Source organism: Dermacentor andersoni, chromosome 3 (assembly GCF_023375885.2).
Source record: "Dermacentor andersoni chromosome 3, qqDerAnde1_hic_scaffold, whole genome shotgun sequence".
NCBI lineage: Eukaryota > Metazoa > Arthropoda > Arachnida > Ixodida > Ixodidae > Dermacentor > Dermacentor andersoni.
Genome location: NC_092816.1, coordinates 177,712,778 through 177,732,854, shown reverse-complemented (window position 1 = coordinate 177,732,854; position 20,077 = coordinate 177,712,778). Strand labels below are relative to the sequence as shown.

General features: G+C 46.3%; 1 protein-coding gene across 1 annotated transcript in view; it reads right to left on the bottom strand.

The window, feature by feature from the left end:
• Nucleotides 1-18,815, bottom strand: part of LOC126524136 (cytochrome P450 3A2-like) — a 44,757-nt gene extending 25,942 nt beyond the window's left edge. Inside the window, exons 1-7 of the mRNA XM_050172490.2 lie at nt 18,711-18,815; nt 16,579-16,724; nt 8,329-8,444; nt 8,097-8,241; nt 7,169-7,329; nt 3,266-3,357; nt 827-970 (exon numbers count right to left, since the gene is read on the bottom strand). Coding sequence (XP_050028447.2) covers nt 827-970; nt 3,266-3,357; nt 7,169-7,329; nt 8,097-8,241; nt 8,329-8,444; nt 16,579-16,724; nt 18,711-18,799 — 893 coding nt within the window. The 5' untranslated portion in view covers nt 18,800-18,815. The remainder of the gene's footprint in view (nt 1-826; nt 971-3,265; nt 3,358-7,168; nt 7,330-8,096; nt 8,242-8,328; nt 8,445-16,578; nt 16,725-18,710) is intronic.
• Between the last annotated feature and the right edge of the window lie 1,262 nt (nt 18,816-20,077).

Below are 20,077 nucleotides of genomic sequence, written 5' to 3'. Positions count from 1 at the left end.
CCAACGCGTACTATTCGCCATAACCTATAGTACCTCAGACAATTTTTTTGTTTTCCCATAACTCACCAAATAAGTTTTATTACGCAACATTTTAATTATTGGCTGAGGACCCCAAATAAGATACGCAGATTTGTAGAGCAGCTTCAGAAACCACCGATCGAGTTGTTTCCTTTACGATACGTCTCACGTATTCTTTTTTTTCCGGGTTGCAAAGAAAGCTCGCGAAATATGGAAAAAGCCACGCAATGGAACACTTGCGCAGTGGTATCGTGCTGCTCTCAAGCGTGTGTTCGGTGAACATGGTCGGCTCCCGTCGGATAAGGGCATATATGCATGCTGCTGGCCGAGCGCTGCCGATGAGATAACACCCTGCCGCTTCCACGCCGCCAGTCACGATGCAGCCGACCTTGTTCACCGAACGCACGCTAGAGAGCAGCACAATACCACTGCGCAAACGCTCCGTCGCGTGGCTTTTTTCATATTTCGCGGGCATCCTTTGCAACCCGGAAAAATGGACTACGTGAGACGTATCTTAAAGGAAACAACTCAATCGGTGCTTTATGCAGGTTCTCTACAAATCTGTGCATCATACTTGGGGTCCACAGCTAATAATTAAAAAGTTGGGTAATTAAACTGAAATAATTATTGAGTTATGGGGAATACAAAACATTGTCTGCGTTACTATAGACCATTGCGAATAGTACACGTTCGGTTCAGTTCGCTTCCTACACGCCCTTCCTTTTTAAATTCTTGGCTCAAGTTATTTGGGACAGCCTATATATGCATTTGTTCTTTATTTGTTCAAGCCCACGTTTGGTTCACTTACCTTTCCGGGTTGAAGGTTGATGGATTGCTAAAATATCGGGGGTCATGGTGCATAGAGTAAATGGGAACTGCAATGACGTCACCTTTCTTCACTTTGACACCAGTGTGGCTTAGAATGTAATCGCTGTCTGCTGTTCGCTGAATTCTGCAGAAGGTAGTAAAAGGGCACGAAATGAAACCCAGCGATTCTGTTCGGCAGGAACGTGTTGGCGAATAAAGTGCATTCAAGCTTTAATAAGGGCGTCTTTCTTTTGCCTGTTTCCCTTCTGCACGAAATGCTGGTGTTAAAAAAGCACCACACATAGCCTGATAGATATAGTTTTCATATTTTGTGCCTGTCAGCAGTATATCCGTCTCTAATTGTTAAATATCACATTATCAACGAATGAATGAAAGTAGTTGTCAACAACAATTAGGAGAACACGGGCCAAGTTGAAAAGTAACAATAATGTTGAATTGCAACCTCATTAGCAACAGTGCTAAACTTGGCAGTTCTCCTTCACGAAGAATCCGGTGGTAGACAACTGAAATGCTTATTGCTCTTATCAGAAAACCTAAAGATAACTATTACCACACGCCTCTGAGTAATGTTTGTTTGAATATGCGATGCTACTTGCTTACTTTTAATTATTATGTTCAAGCCTTTATCAACAAATATTGCATATATCTACGTTATTATAGAAGGAGGTCCCACTGACACACTGTCTAAAACACTGCGTGCGAGTGCGGAAAAGAGATGCAGGTGTTAGCCGCCAAACTTTAGCAGTATATTGGATAGAGGAAGCAAAAAATAACACAGATATGCAGTACACCTCATCAACTATCTCAATTTATTATGAAGCTATACGTTATAAGCTTATGAATTAGCAGTACAAATAAAGACAACCTAGCATAAGCAGAGAAAGAGTTTAACAAAGGAGAATTCTGAACACTTGGTGATGGTAATGTTGTTTTGTGGGGTCACATTTCCTGACTATGATGCAAAGAGCAATATACTCAGGGACACAAGGAGGCACATTAGGCGAAAGTGGAAACAGGGTAAAAAATAATACAGGTGCGATCTTCTTAAACCAAGTAACAACGTTGTCACTGTAAGAATTAAGTTCACTATATATTTTTTGTCCCTCAGGGAATATTGTGTCGCCAGCTTATTAGATACAGTGGCAAATATTGAGCTGCAAGCAGGTCAATATTTAACATCGTAAAACAAGTGAGCCAAGAATGAATCCTTGTGAAGCACCATGATTATTTTTCAAGCAATAGAATAAATACCAGCGTATGTTAAACACTTTCGCGCTACTAACACGCTAGCTTTTCAAATGTATAAGAGATGGCCAACAATTTCCAATGGACTGCAATTTAGAAGGAATTGCATGCATTACACCTAATAAATCCGTTGTTGATGTTTATGAACGTCATATATATCAGACGTGCTTCTGCCCACAAAACACTATCAAAATACTGTGTCGTCAGTGCAATCAATCAAGGCTAACTCAATTGAAAGAACTGGAGCAAAAGCCAAATGTTTGGGGAAACATAAGGTTAAGTTTTATTGGGTAGCTTTGTAAGGGCGCGTTGCAAAAGTCTTTTCGGTTACTTTACTCAGAGAAGGAAAATAAATATGGCGTGGTAGTTAACATGTTTCGTTCTCCTTTTTCACGTATTGGTGTAACATTTCCCTGCTTTGGAAGTCTGACAAATAATGCTTGTGTGAAAAATAGATCGTTAATTATGTCAACTAGAACAAAAGGCAGCTCGTGGCCGACCAGCTTCATTTTGGAAGAATATATTAAATCCGGTGCATAGCGAGCTAGTTTTACAGGATAAACAAATGCGTCAATAGTCCGCGCATCAACACAATGCGCCAGTCTAAGCACAAGGTCATTCGTTTGCCTGTGCAATTTCCGACTGAATAAGGAACTTGTCTTGGGCATGTGATGTATGCACACGTATATTGCCGGTCACTGAAATCGCAGGTAGAACTCTGTATTCAGAGCCTGCAGCTCTTCATACATTCTACGATTCCCACATCATTTTTTTTTCTCTAAGCCGCCTGACCGGCATTTTCGAAAGATATGGAAACACCATAAGTAGGCGAACTCACTAGTGGCTCGACTCAGTTTTACTTAGGCTCAAATCGAAAAATATAATTCAGGGTGTTTGTATGAGATAGCCTAGTGAATCATGTGGCTGTAAGTCAGAGAAATCAGAAGTGAGTTCCATTTGTTGATTAAATGATGAAACCGCGGGAATGAAAGCAGCCGAACGGCCACCTATCTCAATCATCAAAAATAAACTCCAGCTACTAGGAAGTGTAATAAAGAATAATGAAAAGAAACAAAAGCAAAAATGAAACATAGTGCACATGTTAACAAATTTTGCCGATATGCCGCTAATGTCATGAAAGGCGCAAGCACATTGGTATGAAACGCGAGCTCACCTCGTTGATGGAGGGTAAATACGCAATGATTCCGAAACAACGCAGTGAAGGTACTTCAGCTTCAATACGGCATCCAAGCTTGGGTGTTCGCCCTGAAAAAGGAGGAGGCCAAATTCGAAAGTGTGGAGCAACGCTATAAGGTGAGACAAGTACAAAGACGCAATTACAGTGAACAACCACAATGTTATACTCCATATATAACGAAAAACTATTTTGTATAGGTTTCCACAAAACCACTTAACCTTCACAATTTTGCGAACTTCATATTTCTACTTCGATACTCACACCAAAAAATGAAACGCGCTCATGCGACATAGCGATGCGTCGCAGGTGATGCACAAGTTTCACCAGAATAAAGGCGGAAGAAACAATGGGCCCCATTCTTTTATTGAGAGATCAACTCTTCCTTGCATCTAAAGGTTTGTCGGCATCATATAGGACAATAAAGAATTATTCGTGAACGCAGTTTCACGTGATACCTACATCACCATAATCTATAATCTGAACGTTATGTTACTGGTCTGCATAGTGAAATTACTGGCCAACATTTCTCTCAATTTTCCCCGGTCACACCGGCGAACCTGCTCTTGTTTAATGCAGTAAGTATTTCTTCAAAAAGAGACAGCCTAGCTTTTAATGGCTCGAAAAGCTCATGAAATACTATGCGTCTGAAGACAGTGCGTGTTTACACGGTGTGTTTTCAAACATACTCGTGCACTCATGTCAAAAAAAAAATTGATTGTCCTCCTGTAGCAATCGGTTGCGCCCAAAGCTATATGCGCATTGATACAAGTCACGTGATGGCTCGCTCAATGGAAAAGGTGTTATGATATTCTTTTTTGATACACCACCCCAAACCTCGGCCTCATGGTACCCAGGAACTAGTTTGAACTCTATATCAACCATAAGGAACATATGTTTAGTCTCACACTGTTACCTTTTCGCTAAGGAAGTTTATTGGAGCTTATGGTGCAATTGACTTCGCTTATCTCCTTTGGCCGCTGAAGGAAGTAGCCACAACCCACGATATACAACTTAAAGTTTAGGACAACGGTATAGTGGCCGAGTTGGTATTCGTTGACCACCGACGGCCTTGCTATTACAATGGTGAAGCAGGTTTCGTCTACACCTTACGCCGGTTACGCGAAATGGCGCTGTAAATGTTCGCCTTTAACACACCATGTCCACAGGGAGGCTTACGTGCACGTTGAATCTCCAATTACTTAGCAGCAGAGGACCTTGACGACCCTGCCGCTTTCGATAACCCGGCCGCTACCTTTTATCTGATGGCTTGTCGTACAGAATTCCAATCCATGATCTCAATTGAAAACCTGACAGGAACCGACAAAGGTGCGGTTGCAGTTCGTATTAATGATGATGTTCCGCTGACGACAAAGTACGCCGTTGGGAGAAATAGTATGCGACATTAAGGAAGGAAATTGAGAACTGCAGCGCCGTAACTGTCCCTCGGTGTGAGGACGCATCAACAGCACTTGACAGGGAGGGATAAGGGGAATAAAAGAAGAGAAGAGGGAAGGAGGCCTCCACAGTCGAGCGGCACGGCCAATCGCCCGAGGAAGCCCGCGTTGCAAGAAACACAGCGACGACAGGCCGCCATTCTGAGAAGTCTTGAAACAGTGAAAACACCTCGCAATGAAGTCATCACAAAGCGACGGAACAGCAGCGGGAGAATGCGACGCAGCTGTGATGCAGTGCCTGTACTCACGTCAATGCAATGAGATACACCGACCCCGACAAGCTTATCGACGACTGCTTATCGTCGAATGACTGCATAGAACGGCCTCCAAGTTTGAACAGCTGAAGGTCACCTCATAACGCTGGTTGTAATCTACACATGAGTTACGGCTGTTAATTTAAACCCCCCTGAGTGAAACTAAAGGCAGCGGTATTCCTTCATCTTGCCGCCCGAGCCGGTGAGCGAGGGCAGGCGAGGATGTCCTGTGCTTATCCGCGCGCGTCTCTGTTCGTGGAGCGGAGTTAACCACCCTCGCGCCGTTTCCGCGTAAAGCCACTTACAAGGAGCATCGGCGCAGTGCGAGCTGCGCCTTTTGTTTTCTTGGTTTTATTGAGATAGCAATTATATGGACACTCCGGGCATATTTCAGCTCTCGGCGTCGCCGTGACGTTCCGTATAAAGTCCACGGGCGACTGATTCGTCGCCGCGCGCCGTAAGGTGTATGCGCGAGTAAAAGCGTGCAAGGTGAGAAGGCCATCGCGGCTCAATCTCGCGCATACGACGACGGAAAGCGGAGAGGAAGCGCACCGCCTTCCGTCGCGCGCAAGGCTTTAGGAGGAGGGTAGGGGGTGAGGGTGTTCTAGTGGGCCGGGCGGCCCAGGCGGTTGCACGCGCATCCGTCCGGACCGTTGTATCTCGAAAGCCTTCTGCGACAAGTAGAGTCCGCCCTGCGCTGTGTTTTCAAGGCGTATATAGTTCGCGATTATGCGAGCGGCTGCACGAAGGTCAATTCGCTCGCTGCTGCTGCCGTATTTCCTCACTGTAGCGTTTTGACAGCGGGTTTCCGCGGCCATCGAGGGAGATGTGCTCATGTTGGCTTGTGCGCGCGTGACACTATGCTTGTTAATTTCGTTATGCTCGTCGACAACTTTCTGTGGCTATGAAGGGAAAGCTACGGAGCCAAATCGTGCACAAGTCAGAGCGCTTCAAAAAAGAGTCTCGCCTTTTAATACACGTTAGTTTAGGCTGAGAAAGACAAAACATAAACGCCTTATCAGCAACGGTTATATAAGACAGAGCACATCACTGAGTGTAAAGGTTTAAATATATTGCGGATTTTCCCTTCCGCGTCTGGGGAAACGCGAAAACATCCCACGGGGAAGCTGCGTCGATTCAGCGTCTGTCTGAGCAACCAAAAGCACTGTCAAACGCTGCCGGTCTACATGTGCAGCAGCCACACGCCCGTAGCTTTCCCTTCATATCCACAGAAAGTTGTCCGTGAGTATAGTATGCCTATGTTTGCAAGTGTTTAAGGCCGATAAAACTACTATCCTTACTTCGTACAGCTGTCCATTAATTTGCTAACGCAAACGGTGCTTCGTGCCCTTCGGGCGAAACTGCGACATTTATTATTATTTGCGCTTCGAACATCTCCCGTGCACGGCCGTCCCTAGGACGGTATAATATCGTAGTTTTTTCCTAGTAGCGGAAGGCACACCATAACCTCTTTGTCTCTTTTTCACAAGCCCTCCAATGTTTTGGTATACGCAGGAATACTCGGGAGATGACCAATCCTTAAAATGTTCCTTTATTAAACATGTTCCTATGGAAGGGCAGCGCAACCCGGACAAAGACAAGGGGAAGTACACGATACCTGTATAGTGTGCTTCCTCTTGTATTTCGTCCGGGTTGCGCTGCCCACCCATAGTAACACGTTCAATCACCAACTCGCCCAGCTTGCCATGTTAATGTTAAGAAATTAGATGTCGCGTCCAAGTGGAAACTGTTGCAGGTCAAAGCATTAGTTACATGACGCCTCCAGTCAGCACCACTGCTCGCACATTTCGACAAAACCACCGCTACCGGAATCCACACCGACGCAAACAGCGAACACCCCGAGGTAGTCCAGTGAGAAAACGAACTGCCACCGCCAGATTCCCTCCTATTAATATCTGCTCGATACGGTGAGGTCTGAAGTGCGTCCATTCTTGCGCGGCTTACGTGGAATACCAGCTGCGACTTAAAGCACAATATATGGAGATTCTCTTTAAATCCCTGTACTCCGAAGGTTTACAATATTACTTTCCTTATTTACTGGAAACTGTCATCGTGAGGGCTATAGAAAATATCGGCACAGTGTATCTGTTTCCGCCAACGCGCAGGTCCACACATATTGTATTAGGAGGCAGATGGAGTTTTGTTGTTACGTTAGTCACAAAGCAGTCGTCAACTTCTTTCCTGAGCTTCTCCTGCACTTCAGGGTGGATGGCCAGCAGATAGAGGGTGTGGGCGATCGCAGTGGACACCGTGTCCTGGCCGGCAATTAGAAACAGCACACACTGGGCCACGGCTTCGTCTTCGGTGAGTGCTGCAAGGAATTGTGGACATTAGAGAACGTTACATAGTTCTGCTAAGCATTTGTAGCCCACTGCGGCTAAATGCGTTTATCCTTTAGTGGTGCGTACAGTCGCCAAGCAAGGGCGTTACAACGCGTGTGCCAGCTGCAGCTCATGCTTACAGCGAAACGTAATATTTACTCCGTTCGCGATTCTGACAAGAACTCTTCGAGGCTTCTCGAAGAGACGCACAACTATTAGGGGGGAAAAGTTTGAGCAGTGCTATGTTGAGAGTGACGTCACTGCTGGGGCAGAGACCGCTCAGATTAGCTCCCCTGCTCCGTTGCGCTGGTTCGTGCTTTGCGAAAACCATGTCAGCCACTTGTCGCAGACACGCTTCCATGAAGTTTGGTTTACGACTGTGTGTGAGTTTTTGAAGTGTTCGGCTTGCATATCTGCAACCAGTGGTCGATAACTAATTTAGAAATACAGTCTCTGTATATTCCGCAAGTAAATTGTTTCGCCATGATGTTTCGCCCAAACGCCGCCGCCTAATCTGACACACAACCGCAACCACACAATTACTCCTCAACGGTATAAATGCGTACACAAAACAGATCTAGCCCGAGAGGTATATAGTAGGTCGTTCTACTGCCTTTATTGATTGTTATATTTATTTACTTCCCCTACCTATGTAAAATAATTCTGTGATTGCATCTACAAATTAACAAAATTATTAAATAAATAACTAAATCTCTTGGCAACCTAATAAAAGCATGATGTAACACTTTGCGCTTACTCTTATTTGGAGTCACCGGGGCAGTCAATCTCATTTCCGAACCAAGGTTGAACAGCTTGTCCTCTCGTTCCGAAACATTTTCTGCTGCTGCGTTCAGATCGCTTTCCTGCGCGTCCATCATTAGTTGGAGAAAGTCATCATGACGCTGCAAAAAAAGAAAGTAGTGGTTTAGCACACCACGCAGCAGGAAACGCAGTGACAACCTGGGCAAAACGTTCAAGCGCCTACTTACTTCCTGCTTGTCTTGTCGCTTTCTGATAATGGTTTTGCAAATCTGTACAAAGTACTCAAACGAGTCAGAGATAGCCCGCTGAATCCCAAGCGCTTTCGCTATTCTTGGAAACGCAACTGTAATGTAATAACAAAAAGATAATAAATACGGGAACTTGAAGAGCCTTGTGGAGAAAGCCTCCTATACAGCCATCATAACAAACAACCTAGAAGTATCCTATCCCATTGTTTATTGGTGAGTATATCGCGCGATAACAAATCTGTTCCATCTACAACATCAAAGACCCGACCATAAAAAATTCACCTACGGTTACGACACTCCCTAATGCGACATGTTAGCGCAGCTGTATGCGTGTTTTCATATCGCGATATAATGGCTGGCGCGGACAATCTATCTCGTGGGGCACGCTGCAAACGGAGCTAGTGAACGGTCGCGCGACGGCCTCGCTATCCGGAGATCACGAGAAGCAGCGCGTGTGTAATGTGTGGGTGCGATTTACAGCAAGCGCCGCTGACAGAACTCCCAGACGACGCGCGCTACTCTGGCGCCATCTCGTAGCCATCGTCACCGCAGTGCACGCCTTGCGTGGCACTATGCTTCTCACGCTTTCTATATACCCTCCTTCTTGCGCTCTCTTCATTCTCGGCGCTTTTGGAGCGCAGTTCTTAAGTTCCCGTTCCTGCGTCGAGCGTCGGCGTAACGGAGCGAACGCGGAGCGCTGCTGGGGATGAGAAGGAGATTCTTGATGATGTGAAGGAAAAGTTGGGGTAAAGTGCAGCGCAGTAACTGTCTCTCAGCAGAGGACACCTCAACCGCGCTGCACAGGGGGTAGGGAATGAAAGTAGGGGGAGAGAAAGAGCACCAGAAACAGCAGCACGCCGCGGAAATGGGATGGAGCTAAAGGCGGTCGGCGAGGCCGACAGCCTCGGCGAATGTCAGGAGCGCACGTAGAAGTGTCCTGTCTCGTGAAGGGCAGCCCGAGGGGTGCAGGAGTTCAGTCACGGTGTCGCACGGCAGGCCGTGCCCCCGGTAAACACGGGCAAGGGACGCGCGCGCGAGCGAAAAGTTCGGGCACTCACATAGCAGGTGCTGGAGTGTCTCGATCGCGCCGCAGTCGCCGCAAAGGGGAGAGGGGGCTCCACGCAGTCGATGCCGCCGCTCGGCGGGCCACACAGAACCGGTACGAAGGCTGCTGGGGATAAAAAAAAAAAAAAGTAACGAGAGCGAAAAAAGTGCGAGGACTAAAGCGGGGGAGGAGGGTATGGTGAAAGCGTGAGAAGAACAACATAGGGCCGTGAAAGCACAGCGTGTGCGGCGACGATCGCTACGACATGGCACCACAGTAGCGCATCATCTAAAGCCCCTCCATTACAGTGTACTAGAAGCGGGCAGTGGCTTACTCAGCCGCTCCTCCGGCACAGGTAGCGTCCCATCCAAGAGGTAGCGCAACAGACAACTTCGATGGAAGCTTTACTTGGAGAAGTAGAGTGGCCCTAGCAGAACCTTTCATTTTCCTTGCGCTGCTGTTGATTTCAGTACGAGGCAGTTCACACTCTTATTACTTTTGAAATACGGCACACTTGAGATTCTTTATATATGCTTAGCAAGCGCTATATTTGTTTAGGCCACATAATATTTGCTGCAACAGTACCTTGTGGAAAAGGACGATGCCATTTTCGGCGATTTGCTGTCTGTCCTAAGCGCTAGACTTTTTATGCAAATAGGTCTTTGCCGACGGATACCAGGGAATCGTAAAAACTTAATTCAAAAGACAATCTTCTTGAATTAGAGGGTTGGTGATCAAATAGACGGTTTCATGCCATGTCGACCTAACCTAAAATGATTTTGCATCAAGATTATGTCCGGCAGCCCACCAGTGGAACTAGTCAAAGAACAGTGTACGCATACTTCCTAGCCGAGTTATAAAAATGCAAGTACGCCAGCGAGGCTTGTACTCTGCTTACCCAAAATAAAATTTCACGGCTTAAATATTTCCATGTTTCTTAATAGTTATTGCATGCGTAACAGTAACCTTCTGCATTTATTATTAACCATCATTATGCAGTTACATTTTTGTTTTGCTTATGTATATAAGGGTTTTGTCAATGTCGCGGCATGGCTCACTCACTGCAATACATACTCATCTCTTGCATTCTGTGTGCAACAAAAACACCGAAAGAAAAAAAATGACAACCATTCCACTCTGTGAAGATGGAATGGCAGCGAAAGCTGACAACAGTGAAAGCACTCAAACGAAAAGCAAAGTGCTTTCGCTGCGATTCCACCTTCACAGAGTGGAATGGCTGTCATTTTTCACGTTGCGAGTCTGGCATCGTTGCTCATTCGGTGGTGTTCGGTTTCCCGATTGTCATTTTCGTTAACATCACGGGAACGTTCTTCGTCAGTGGTCGTTTCGCGCCGGAACCGCTTACATTCTTTATTGTTGTTCCCTGAGGTGCTCCTCGTACGCATGTTGTTCTTCGGGTGTACGAACCATACGTGTCCCCCCTATCAATAACGCAGCTGTTTTTAGCGTCGATACCTTTCCTGGTTATATACTGCGATAACCTTCACGTTACGCTATTGTCCACGGCGAGCGTTCGAATCTGTTCCGCATTCTGACATCTGCGCCGCCGCACTGCACCCGCATGGGCTCGTTAGAACTCGCTGAGTCCGTTTCTGTTGCCGGGCACTGAAAAAACTACGGAAGGTTAGTCATATACAGCTTCCACTGTAAGAAATCACGCAAAAACTCCTCTGATAGTTGTCTAAGTCTGCGTAAGCATTGTGCCACTTGCTTATCTCCACGCACCCCCGGCGTCACTATCAATGTTATGGAACTTGATCTGACCAGTATAAACCTTTATCAACCCTCATTGGTCGTTCGCTCATGTTCGCCTATGAAAAATGGCGCGTATTCTTCGAACGCCCACCTCAGACAGGTAAGGGATGTTACACGCGTTCAGGCAGACTGAGGGCCTGCTGAAGGTAATAGTTGTATTATTATGCACGACGCCTGGGAAACTTAACAGAGAATAAAGGAACTTTTGCGCCCCCCCCCCCCCGCCCCCCGAAAAAAAAATGCAGGGGGTATGCAATGCGTTATTGACGGCTTGGATGCTTGTTTTGACCTTGTTCTTTATTGAAACGTATGCTGTTCTGTGTGTTGTATGGGTGATTTCATGAATGTATGCACTGTTCACTTCACTTTGCTGAGCGCTTGTAGCCTCCGCCTTACGTGGGTATAGTTATTGCATTTTTTTTTTTTTTTTTTGCTTCCTTACGGGGGTATGAGCCATTGCTTAAGGGGGTACGAGCCATGAATTGTCTTACGTAATGGACAAGGACAGTAGCAAGTCAGCGCTCGTCTGTGTCGTTTCTCCCTGCTTGTCCCCATCAAAACCGCGCTGTGCGCCCGCAGATATCTTGCGTGCGCCCGCAGACTTTCCAAGGCTGCGTAGTGTCCGCTGCGGGCTCAGCGGCCTTTGCGGAACGTCTTCACATTCTAATTCACATTCTTCCCCATATTGCTACAGAGTGGCGCCATCTATGGGCAGTCGACATGCTGGCTTGGGCGAGCGCTCCGTTTTGAATGGCAGCTATACGCTCGGTGGTAGCTCCTGGCGTTTGTTTTCGCGCTCGTGCGGTATGTTTAATATGACGTCGTGTCTTCTACGTGGTAAACGGTCCTGTGAGGCGTGCTGAAGTGGTTTAAGTCTGCATGGCCAGACTTCCTGCTGGCGTTGGCGCGGACGGAGCACCCAGCGCACATTTGAGCCTACAATCAGCCTCGGAGATCAATTGTGTATTTCTGAATGTTCCATTCACTAATGTGACGTTATTGCAGTATTATTCTCTAGTTCTAAGCGGTTGTTTAGGATCAATGAAATATGCGCGATGATCGTAACAGCGTGGGTACCGTTGTGCTGCGATAGGAGCTGTGCTGTCATACTTTGACAAGCGTTCTAACAATCAGCTGCAGAATAGATTGCGTGACTGCTTAGTTCGGTGGACGACGTTTGCACCCATGAATAGAATAGTTTTGGTTAGTACTAACACCATACTTTACAGTGTGAATTAAGCTTGTCCAGCAAAGCGACCGTTTACGAACTGCGCGATATAGGTGCAGTGACAGCAGTGAAGAAGTGATAGGTGCTGGATTACACATATATTTGTTCTATATAGCGCATGGTCTGAGCATGCGGCATCAACGTTTAAGATGTCTAAACGTTGTGCGGCGTGACTATGCGAGGTCGTATTGCGGCGCTAGCCCGTTTTCTTTCTTTTTCGAGAAAGAGGACGATAACCGATTTTTCTTTTTTTCGGTTGTGCTAGTTCGATTCTCTACGACGCACCCACACGTATTACGAAAATCCTGTCTTCAAAATAGCCATCGCATTCTCTTTATGCGATCCCTCTCATATATTATGGCTTTACAGGGCAAAAAGGCAATGCCGAAGCACATGGCTCATATATGTATCATGCTGGTTCACCAAGCGCAGTGATCACTATGTTGAGCAGCGCCATCGGGCTCATTCAGGAAGGATAGCGTAGACATATAGTGATTTCAAGCCTACTAGACTTGAAATGCGTGAGAACGATGCCCGTGTATCCCAAATATTTGATAGCGCCTGCCGCTTAGGTGTTTAATGGTAGCCTCAGGTTGGCATACACGAGCATGCGCTCTTATGTCTTACTCCCTACGCCAAGCGATCAGACAGTGAGCACATTCACCACGTCGTCCTGGTAATACAGAGACACCGGTTCTCTTCGTTGAATTAAAACCGATATACGCAAAATAGTTCGCAACACATACACACACCGCGGTTGATAATGCACGCCACGTGTTTGCGCCCCCATGAGATATTTCCGCGTACTGTAGTTACCAATGCACCGGAAGGCTTCCCTGACGACCTTATATGAACGGATATTGCGGAAATTTCACAAAGTACGATACAATTTAAATCATCTCGAAATCGTTCCGCAGCACGCGACAGCAATACTTTCAAGCAGCGCCGCGCCGGATCGCACAAGCCAGAGAGTAAGAAAGGCTCGCCGCGGTACCCTTGCTTCCTCCCACGACGAAAAGGTCTATACTGGTGAACAACTTTCTGTGGGTATGAAGGGAAAGCTACGGGGCGGAGCTTCTGCACGTGTGTTACCGCGCTAAATAGTCAGCCAGCGTTTGACAGTGCTTTTGATTGCTCAGAACAGACGCTAAATCCGCGCAACTTGCACCTGCGAAGGTTTCGTGGTTACCTTGTGGCCGAAGGGAAAAATACGTATATATATGCTTTTGCATTCAGTGGTGTTTTTGTCTCATTTAACTATTCTAACAAGTTGTTTCCGTTTTCCCTTCCCCAGCTTGAACAAACGTGGATGAAAACGTAGGACTCTTTTCAGAAGCACTGTCACTTTCGTGCGTCTTGACTCTGTCGCTTTCCCTTCATAGTAACAGCCAGTTGTCCGGGGGTATAGTACACTGTACCTCCCATCATTCAAAAGTACGCCATTCCACGTCGCAAGAAGTGCCGGCAGCCATGCGCTCTTATTATCGCGTTTCAATTGCTGGGCATTGTTAGTTGGCCGCAAACCGCCAGTATAACATTCATTTCTTTTGCGGCCGGGTGGAATCAACCGTCGAGAAATTCGATGCCGATCTGTCTCGATCGGCGAAAATGCACTGTCTGACAACCGTATAAGATTCCCGTACAAGATAGCATTCTCACAATGGGAGAGGGATCCCCACAACCTTATTCCTCCTGTTGGGCTCTTCTTTTCCTCTCCCGCTACACCAAGTGGCCTCTTTATAGCGAAGTCCGACAACGACGGCACAGGGTCCCCAAAGCAGCTTCGTTATAAAACGCGTATGCAGCTCCACTCAAAGTTCGCAATAACGAATATCGTAATCGTCAGTGAATCTTTTTTTTTTTTTTCATTCCCGCTGCGCTTCGCGTTCGCTCGGGTATGCCGGGAACGCCGACGCTCGACGCAGGTATGTTTTAGACCTGCTCTCTAAAACGTGCAAGGTTTTTTTGAACTTACACATTGTTCTGGAACTTCATTTATCGCTGATAAATAGACAGATTTAGTTGTGCGTCCGCAGCAGCTCTGCGTACGCAGCAAACCAGCGGAGGCGTCAGTGCGCATGCGCAGTACGCAGGAGCACGCACGGTATCTTGCGTGCGCCCGCAGCTTTTCCAAGGCTGCGTAGTGTCCACTGCGGGCTCAGCGGCCTTTGCGGGACGTTCTCGCATGTCCACGAGAGCGCATTTTTCGATATCGCTATTGCCGAAGATATGGTACCGGCTTGTGGTTTGACTTCGTGGCGGCTGATATTGGCTACACAGTATATATCAGAAGGTGGCATATCGCGGCACTGAGTAGCACACTACTGGATCCTACGCGTGCGAGACAGCAATCCCCTTGTCAGCTTTTACTTCCGGCCAACTATTGCCGTATCGTGCGCGCGCGCTACCCTACGCACGCACAACCTCGCGCCCTGCGCACGTGGGTGGCTGCGGACACCCAACTAAAGCTACCTAATATCTATATCCTAGCGTTCACTGGTCCTTCAGATGCGCTTCCAAGACTGGGCATCTTCCGGTAGGTATTTCGAGTTTCCGCCGAGTAACTTTACTAATTACGCCAAACCTAACAAACCTGCATCTGGTAAATTATCTGTTGAGTCGCGTGTCCTTCATCGCAGAATTGCGCCGCCTACGAGCTCCACACATATTAAAATTCTCTCCAGTGAATCGCGTACATCACTATTAAGAACAGTAAATTAGACATAAATAAAAATTTATTTCTGCATCAAATGCCTCCTGCCGGCGAACGAAAAGGAGTTCAATGACCACAGATGAAATGTTTAACTTATTTTGCATTTTACATAAGAAACGCTTACAGTATTCAGTGAACGTGTTTTAATTGAGGCAGTCAGTGCCTGAAAGTATAATTAGCCGAAGAAGTTAAATTGTGCTTATGCTACGGGTGATTTTTTTACATTCTTTATTGTTAAAATATTGACACGTGTACATATCTTTATCGGGCGACCACGTTTCGCCGCCTAGCAAGTGTTATCGCACAGCGCGGGACGCGCCTGCATGTATCCGAAGTTTCTGGAAAGTTATCGATGCTTCTACCCGGCTGTCTGTTTTCGCCGAACGTTATGTTATCTGATTTCATCGCCTGACGCGAATGGTGTAGAACTTTGTGGAAGGTACGCGGGTCCCAACGATTAGTCTGGAACATTCGACGACTGATGTATAAAAGCCGACGCGCTTGACCCGCTGATCAGATTTTCGACGATCGCCGACCGTGTTCGCCGCTATCGTTGTGCTGTAAGTGTAGCCTCTTTTTGTGGGCACAGGTTCACCCAATAAAAGTTAGTTTTGTATTTCACAGTATTGCTACTGTGTTCTTCAACGTCACCACCACGTGACATCCGCTATACGCTATATATATATATATATATATATATATATATATATATATATATATATATATGTCTGTGTGCTTTATAGCGGGCACCTAAACCAATCCACAAAATTAGCTCGAGTTACGTCACTACATTTGAACTACCTGCACATGAGGACGTCATTTGCAAGAAAAACAAAACCAATCTGTTCACTAAATTAACTAATTCCGATAGTTGTGTTTCACGAACTATACAAGCTTATTGTGGCGAGTCGAAGGAGGAGTCGTTATGAAACTGTAGTTACGGGTTTTTTAAATTTTGAAACAGTGATGTACAAAAAAAGGTGGCGTCAAGCAAGTTTTTCAGTCCACCTGATTAAGCACGCAGCACCGAGAAATGCGGCGCGCCCTGCAAACTTATTGCGAGGCCGTAGGGCGGCGGGACCGTTGGGGAGCCCCGCAATGCGGCACTCTAAATCAAGTCATGGGAAGAGTGAAATGCGATAGAAACATATTCTTGTAAATGCCTCAATTCTTCGCCGTGTCTCTCGGTCAGCGCACTTTCAAATTATCGCAGTGTCACCAAACAGAGCTGCTTAACCACACTTGTTACAGTGTTGAACAATGCGAGAGAGAACGTTACTGCTCACTCAGTCCTGGTGCGCAATGAAACGCGTCTCACAAGTTATTCTTTGTGTTACAAGGAATGTGTGTTGCCTGCCGTTGTCATGTGAATCGGCGCATGACGCACAGACTGAAAGGTGCGTAATAGTGCGTTCCTTCTTTTTTTAGGAATCACCGCTTATACCATTCAAAACACGTAAAGCTCACAGGAAAAGAGAATCCGCGGCGAGATGCGTCCAGAAAAGGACTCCCTTGTCTTTGTCACAAATTCGTTTGTGTTGTCGCTGTAAGAGTCCAACTCCGTGGCGAAGGCACACCTCGCAATTACGTCGAGAGAGTAGTTGCCATAGAAACTGGAAGTAGAAATAAATAAACAGATAAGACACCTTGGCAGATGATAGGACATGCGTTAAACTTCAACGGGTATAACTGAGCACACCACATAGTATCGGAGCGTTTGCACCATCAGTTGGCTCAGAGTCCAGTAGCATAAAAGTGGACTTAATTGGTTCTTTATATTTATTTTTTCTACTGCTTTGCAAAACCATTTGCCAAAGAACAGTGCGTGCCATACGTTTGAACAGCTGCTCTTTGGAATCGCATTGCGTACCGCTGGAATGGCGAAGCTGCATGCTCATAAAAAGCACATACGCAAGAGAAAGTTTTTGTCCAAATGCGCGTAACGCGCGCCTTATTTCAATGGAAGACGGGGGGAAGGGGCGTTCTGCACGTGATAAATCGGCACAAAGTGACAAAAACACATGTGGTGTCAAGAACATGTAACTACTCGTATAGCGGCAGCAGTTTCTCACCGAATTCTATTAACTGCGGCAGTGTAACTCTGTCGTAGTGAATTTGTCGTCGTGAGATGTGGACTGCTGGGTGAACAAATGTATTTTGCCTAAATCCGCGAAATTTTTTCATCCACAGAGCAATATTGCAGGCTATATGTATCCTTTTTTTATTGCGAGGTAGGCGGCCTTAGACGTAGTAAAAAAATAAGTGCAACACGGTATCGTGCGGAAATCTGTAACGAGAGTCAGCTTGAATCCACATGCTCAAGTGAACCGGCGCGTGTTCATTTGGCTTCTTACTGACGTTTTGTATAATCCTGGCTAGAGCTGTTGGGTCAGCGACGCTTTGAAAACTGTGCGGTGCACGTTCCAATTTCTGGAGCGGTACGAACATCTATTCATTTCTGAACTAGTTTTCCCTTTTCTTAAGGCGTTAGCATTCTTAGACTGCTCCACGCACTTTTCGAGGGCTACGTATATATATATATATATATATATATATATATATATATATATATATATATATATATATATATATATATGTGTGTAATGTGTGTGTGTGTGTGTGTGTTTGTATTTAACCATTTTCCCACCTATTGGGTCACTGGGTAGCCCGTGGTCGAAAGGGCAGCGCTTCGGGCTGCTTTGCTGAGGTTACAGGGTTCGGAACCAACTATCGTATACCGACTTGGGTGACTGAAAAACGCATTGGGTATGTGCCGCTTTCCGTTACCGTCTTTCAGTTGTTGCCACATATCGCGAAGTTGCGTTCTCACGCACCAACATGCCACGCATTTCGGAGGCCACGCGCAGGCTTGGTGGCCGCGCTTGATGACGCCGAGTTTTCATAGGAAAGCGCGAAAGAGGAATCCCGCTGCAGTACCCGCCTCATACATAATTCCTTTTAACGGCGACAATACGTCGTGTCGCTATACTGATTAAATGCTCAACGCGTTACCATCGACAGTCATCGCGAGATGGGTACCGCCGAAGTTTGTCATTTCGCCCCCATCAAAATGCTGTCGCCGTGGCGGGGAATTGAACATGCTGTATCGTGCTTAACAGCGCAACGCCGTAACCGCTACGCCATCGCGGTACGTGAAAGCACTTTCTGCGAAAACTGTATGAGGGCTTTTCTTTATTTCTTTTTTTCTTGCAGAGCGTGCTGCTTGGCTTAGGACAGCGTTCCCTTTTATGAACCGATTGGCAGTATCACTGTAGCAGTAGTGTGTAGAAAGAGAGAAATGTCGATATAATGTCCTCATCCCACCGACCGTGCCTCGAATGAATTTATCTACTGAGAAGTCGCCTTAGAGGACGCTACATTAATGATTAAGTGGCCACGCTCGTCAAAAATTCTGTATAATGACGTTGAGTATGCCTGGAATCGTTTACGTATTGAGCTGACGAGAAACACCTTTGTTTCTTGATGATTAATAGAACAATGCTGTGAATTGACTTGCTCCCACGAAGACGGTGTACGTAGAACAGAATAATTACCGGAAATCATCATTTCAGATTGTGAAGAAAATGAAAAGGCTGTACTGTTTGAGCTCGATATCCTCTTCGTTAGATGCCGCCTTCTTGAGATGACGAAGTGTAACATCAGCACATTTTTCAACCAGTGAAGTCATCTGCGTAGAACATAAGAGTCACAATGGTAAAATGTCCTGTAGTCAGTGGGAAATTTGTTTATCGCAGCGTACTCTGTCTTTTTGTTGCTGTAGCAAGTTTTAGGTAGTGAATCACTTGGATGAATAAATGGCACTTCTATTTCGGGAGTGCCTTCAGCATCCCCTCTCATTTCGAAAGCAACAGATATTTCAAACTGATGTTTGATCCAACCGCTTTCCCACATCCGCTCTCTGGCGTATCTTTCCTCTAAGTTTATCAGGTTGATAAAGCAAAGCGAAAGTCATCCGTTCACATAACGTGGCTGTACTGGCTGTGAACATTCACGGCATAATCAGTGAAGACAACCGCTAACCGAAAGTAATAGAACTAGGGCCCTATAACGTAAAACTATTCTAATGTGCTTTTATTCCAATCTCGTGACGTCCAAATTGCGTAACCGCCGACGCAAGCATCGGGCGGTGACCCGCAGCGTTACCTCAGCAGCCAAGTCAAGTGCCCTCTTAGTTTAAAGGAGGTCACTTTTCTTTACTTTCAAAACTAATGACATTACCTCGATTGAGCACTTTTTCGTTTATAATTGGGTGCCAAGAGGCGAGGAGCACGCTGAAGTGGACATGGTTTCGATGGGGCCGAGCGGCGCACTGAAAATCGATAACCGGATGAAGGGCGTGGTGCCGGCGTCTACGATTGGTCCGCTTGCCATTACATAGCTTGCGATGGCTGGTCGAAAATCACGGCGGCATGCAACGGAAGCTTACGAATGATGCTAAAACGGATCCTCAAGCAAGGAAGAGATGACAGAGCGAGGTCGTAAACGTGCTGAAAGTGCTCGAAAACGTCCCACGACTACGCAGAAAGTTTTTTTTTTTTTTTTACGCAAATAAGTCCACGCTCTCCGGCACGTCCGAGTAGCCAGTACCTGAGCGAGTGACTGCAGCCATCTTCTATTCCTTTCGGAAAGGGGCAGCCTGCGGCTATTCACAAAAAGAAATATACATGAAGTTTCTAAGTTTCTTTCGGCATATTATTGCATCTTTAACATGTACTCGTCACTTTGACGCGGTGAGCTTTCGCGATTTCGTGACGTCGCGTGACAGGCATGGGAATTGGGTGCAGCCCGAAAACTTTTGACCAATAGCCGAGGGCTAATGGCGAAAAGGGGTCGAATGAGAAATAACTATTTTTTTTTTGTTCTGTCCAATCCTGCATAATCAGTCTGTACACGTCATATCAGATGGTGAGCTATCGCGGTTTTGGTGACGTCGCGAGACAGACAG